This window comes from Nansenia antarctica (genome assembly GCF_963989245.1).
Source record: "Nansenia antarctica genome assembly, chromosome: 10".
NCBI classification, from domain to species: Eukaryota; Metazoa; Chordata; class Actinopteri; order Argentiniformes; family Microstomatidae; genus Nansenia; species Nansenia antarctica.
This window is the reverse complement of record NC_137680.1, coordinates 23,904,449-23,909,448: the sequence shown is the minus strand read 5'-3', so window position 1 is coordinate 23,909,448 and position 5,000 is coordinate 23,904,449. Positions and strand designations below refer to the sequence as shown.

General features: G+C 50.4%; 1 protein-coding gene across 1 annotated transcript in view; it reads right to left on the bottom strand.

Annotated features, from left to right (window-relative positions):
• ncam3 (neural cell adhesion molecule 3) overlaps positions 1-5,000 on the bottom strand; it is a gene marked incomplete at both ends in the record, with an annotated part of 21,286 nt that overhangs the window by 13,823 nt on the left and 2,463 nt on the right. Inside the window, 3 exon segments of the mRNA XM_080541106.1 lie at positions 1,628-1,765; positions 4,528-4,719; positions 4,919-4,996. Of these exon segments, the coding sequence (XP_080397232.1) occupies positions 1,628-1,765; positions 4,528-4,719; positions 4,919-4,996 (408 nt within the window).

Genomic DNA, 5,000 nt, shown 5'->3' with positions numbered 1-5,000 from the left:
TCCATCCATCCATCCATCTCTCCATCCATCCATCCATCTCTCCATCCATCCATATCTCCATCCATCCATCCATCTCTCCATCCATCCATCCATCCATCTCTCCATCCATCCATCTCTCCATCCATCCATCCATCCTATCTTCCATCCCTCATCCATCCCTCCATCCATCTCTCCATCCACACATCCATCCATCCATTCTTCCATCCATCCATCCATCCATCAATCCATCCATCCTATCTTCCATCCCTCCATCCATCCATCCCTTCATCCCTCCATCATCCATCCATCCTCCACCCATCCTTCCACCGACCATCCATCCACCCAACCTTCCATCCATCCATCCATCCACCCAACCATCCATCCAGCCACCCAACCTTCCATCCATCCACCCATCCTTCCATCCATCCAACAATCCATCCATCCACCCATCCATCCATCCACCCATCCATCCATCCACCCACCATTCCATCCATCCATCCATCCATCCATCCATCCATCCATCCTTCCACCCACCACCCATCCTTTCCTCCATCCATCCACTCATCCATCCCCCCATCATCCATCCACCCATCCATCCATCTCTCTCTGTAAGGTTATCAATGGGGGTGATTAGGTGATTAGACAGTGAGGCTTGTTTGATGTTGGTGTCAGATGTTGGATGTGAGGTGGAGGTCTGGGATTCTGCAGTTCCTCCTCCAATAGAACACACATCATCCAATCAGATGTTTTCTGGACCACAGCTAGAAAACATCCTCGATTCGGCAGCAAATCGGATTAGCCTATCTGGGTTGCCCCGCCCCCTGCCACTCACCGATGCGCCCACCATTGCCACCTTTCCACCAATCACAGGCCAAGCCAGGCTATGCTAGGCTAGGCTATGGTATGCTAGGCTATGATATGCTAGGCTAGGCTAGGCTAGGCTAGGCTATGATATATGTGACATGTTTTGGTCCGCATGTCAAGATCCGATGGAATGATCAGACTTTTCTTTAGAAAAATTTGAATACATTTCCGCGTTGTTGAAAATCCATAATAACTTATAACTGAATGACTCATCACTAGTCAACTAACACAGCTTCTTAGTTGTTTTGTGAGCCTGCTTATAATGTAAAGTAGTGTTGTAGTTAACTAGGTAGCAGTGGGGATTACTCACTCACCACATCTATTGCATTGCAGTATTTTGGCTTGTCTAGCGAGTCTGTGTGTTCTTATTCTTAACAACTTTGAAACGTAGTTCCATGTTTCAAAAGAAAAGTCAGAACATTTTGATTGGTTGCCGATATGAGGACCAAAGCATTAGAATGTGTCACATATGCTATGCTGTGCTATGCTAAGCTATGCTATGCTATGCTGTGCAGTGCTATGCTGTGCTGTTCTAAGCTAAGATATGCTAAGCTAATAGAATAGATGCTAAGCTAAGAGATGCTAAGCTAAAATATGCTAAGCTAAGATAGGCTATGCTATGCTACACTATCGTAAGCTATGCTATGCTAAGCTATGCTATGCTATGCTATGCAATGCTAGGCTAGGCAGGCAGTGCGGCGCCAGCGAGGCAGGGGGACCAGGAGGCCGTACCACAGGACAGGAGGTGAGTGTTGGCGGGGGGGGGGCCGGCCGCTCCTCCTACCGTGGGCCTGCAGCAGCTGCTGGTCCCTCTGCCACGTTACCTCCACCGCCGGCCGGCCGCGCACCGCGCACGGCACCGTCACGTTCTGCCCCTCCAGGAACTCGTGGTACACCGGGGTGCTGCCGAAGGCTGGCCGCTCTGGAGGGGGGGGGGGTTCAGTGGGTCAGTGTGTGTGTGTTTACCGTAGATCTGGTAGTTGATGTGCTGGCTGAGTGTGTGTGTGTGTGTGTGTGTCCACAACTACAGACCGGTATCCCTTCTCTCCTTCCCTTCCAAAACCCTTGAACGCGCGGCATCTAAACAACTGACTGACTATCTCCGGAAGATGGAACATTTAGACCTCCACCAATCCGGCTTCAAGGCTGGGCATTCCACTGAGACTGCGCTCCTTGCTGTCACGGAAGCCCTCCACTCTGCTCAAGCTTCCTCCCTCTCCTCCGTTTTCATTCTCCTGGACCTGTCTGCTGCCTTCCACACAGTCAACCACCAGATCCTTCTCTCCTTCCTCTCAGAACTGGACCTGTCTGCTGCCTTCCACACAGTCAACCACCAGATCCTTCTCTCCTTCCTCTCAGAACTGGACCTGTCTGCTGCCTTCCACACAGTCAACCACCAGATCCTTCTCTCCTTCCTCTCAGAACTGGACCTGTCTGCTGCCTTCCACACAGTCAACCACCAGATCCTTCTCTCCTTCCTCTCAGAACTGGACCTGTCTGCTGCCTTCCACACAGTCAACCACCAGATCCTTCACTCCATCCTCTCAGAACTGGGCATCTCTGGCACCGCACACCCCCTCTGACCTACACGTGGCAACCCGTGTCTCTGCATGTCTCATCACCTCTACACCAACACGGCAGTCACGCTGCCCGGTCTCTTCAGTACCCTGGTTCCCCGCTGGTGGAATGAGCTTCCCACGGCTGTCAGGACTGCAGAGTCACTACCCATCTTCCACTGGAGACTGAAGACCTCTATCTCTTCAGGTTACACCTTAACTGCTCCTCCTGAGACATCTACTACCCCCAGCACTGCGTCTCCTGAGACTTCTACTGTGTCCCCTAAAACATCTATTGCCCCCCTTGTACTGTTTCTCTGTTTCTCCAGTGTCTATATACGTGTGTGTGTGTGTGTGTGTGTGTGTGTGTGTGTGTGTGTGTGTACCGTAGACATAGATCTGGTAGTTGACGTGCTGGCTGTGTGTGTGTGTGTATGTGTGTGTGTGTATGTGTGTGTGTGTGTGTGTGTGTGTGTGTGTGTGTACCGTAGACATAGATCTGGTAGCTGACGTGCTGGCTGTGTGTGTGTGTGTGTGTGTGTGTGTGTGTGTGTGTACCGTAGACATAGATCTGGTAGCTGACGTGCTGGCTGTGTGTGTGTGTGTGTGTGTGTGTGTGTGTGTGTGTGTGTGTGTGTGTGTGTACCGTAGACATAGATCTGGTAGCTGACGTGCTGGCTGTGTGTGTGTGTGTGTATGTGTGTGTGTGTGTGTGTGTGTGTGTGTGTGTGTGTGTGTGTACCGTAGACATAGATCTGGTAGCTGACGTGCTGGCTGTGTGTGTGTGTGTGTATGTGTGTGTGTGTGTGTGTATGTGTGTGTGTGTATGTGTGTGTGTGTGTGTGTGTGTGTGTACCGTAGACATAGATCTGGTAGCTGACGTGCTGGCTGTGTGTGTGTGTGTGTATGTGTGTGTGTGTGTGTGTGTGTGTGTGTGTGTGTGTGTACCGTAGACATAGATCTGGTAGCTGACGTGCTGGCTGTGTGTGTGCGTGTATGTGTGTATGTGTGTGTGTGTGTGTGTGTGTATGTGTGTGTGTGTGTGTGTATGTGTGTGTGTGTGTGTGTGTGTGTGTGTGTGTGTACCGTAGACATAGATCTGGTAGCTGACGTGCTGGCTGTGTGTGTGTGTGTATGTGTGTGTGTGTGTGTGTGTGTGTGTGTGTGTGTGTGTACCGTAGACATAGATCTGGTAGTTGACGTGCTGGCTGTGTGTGTGTGTGTGTGTGTGTGTTTGTGTGTGTGTGTGTGTATGTGTGTGTGTGTGTGTGTGTGTGTGTGTTTCGCGACAGACAGACAGCTTGATGGCTGCCGTGAGTGGTGAGATGAACGCGCTCAACATCTAAGCTCACATACACCCGTTGTAACTGCCATCGTTATTGCAGTGGGAATAAGATGCACTGGATGCTTTTGATACAATGTGCCTCGTTACCACACTAAGATTGGCTTTTAAACAAGCCCTGAACAGCGGGCGAGTCTACAAACAACGCCCGAACGTCTGCGGCCCAAGCCCAACACCGGCCGGAGATGTTCCCGTAGACTTCAAGACGACCAATGACAGACTACGAGTGGACTAACTTTTTCCATAAAGGAATATTCTCCGCGACGCAAGGAAACGCGCGTCCATACGGATTCAAGCTTCTGAAATATGTCGCCAGAATCCTGAAGAAATTCCCACCCTCTGTCGATTTCCCGGTGGACCTTACACCTGACTCGCTGACAGCTTGGATAGAAACGCAGCTTTGCTTCATCCGTGAGAGAATACAACCAGCGCTGCGGGCCTCCGGGACAGAGACACATCGACAACACACCATGAGGGGTCTGAGAATTGCTGCAATGACTAAAAGAAAGGCCAAACAGGTTGCCAAATTTTGCTCTGTCTCAGCTATTATTGGCAGCTTGGCCGTGTGGAGAAGGAGGTGTTATGTGTACCCTTAAGTGTTCAGTGCTGCTTAGCCCCGAAATATTTGATTCCCTGTTTGTATAATATAATTTGTGGAACCAAATAAAGTATTCAAATGTGTGTACCGTAGACATAGATCTGGTAGCTGACGTGCTGGCTGTGTGTGTGTGTGTGTGTGTGTGTGTGTGTGTGTGTGTGTGTGTGTGTGTGTGTGTGTGTGTGTACCGTAGACATAGATCTGGTAGCTGACGTGCTGGCTGCCAGAGTCGTAGCTGCAGAGGCAGGTGTAGAGCCCAGCGTCCTCCATGCGGGCCTTACGGATGAACAGCTTAGAGGACGTCTCATCCACCTTCTCCACCTGCTCGTCCTCCACGTCCTCCCTGTCCTTCTGCCACGTGATGTCCCCCTCACCACCCGCTGGGGGGGGGGGGTGAGGGTGTGTGAGGGTGTGTGTGTGTGTGTGTGCATAAGACATTATTAGGGTAAGATATTATGATGGGACGATCTAGACCAATAATGAGAACAGTAGTACATTCTAGAACAGTAATGACACATTCTAGAACAGTAAATGGACATTCTAGAACAGTAAAGGGACATTCCAGACCGGGTCACCAACCTTTGCAAAGCAGCATGTGATCATCCATCAGCATCACATCAGCCTTACTGGAGATGATCTCCATCTTAGCTTCTATAACTGA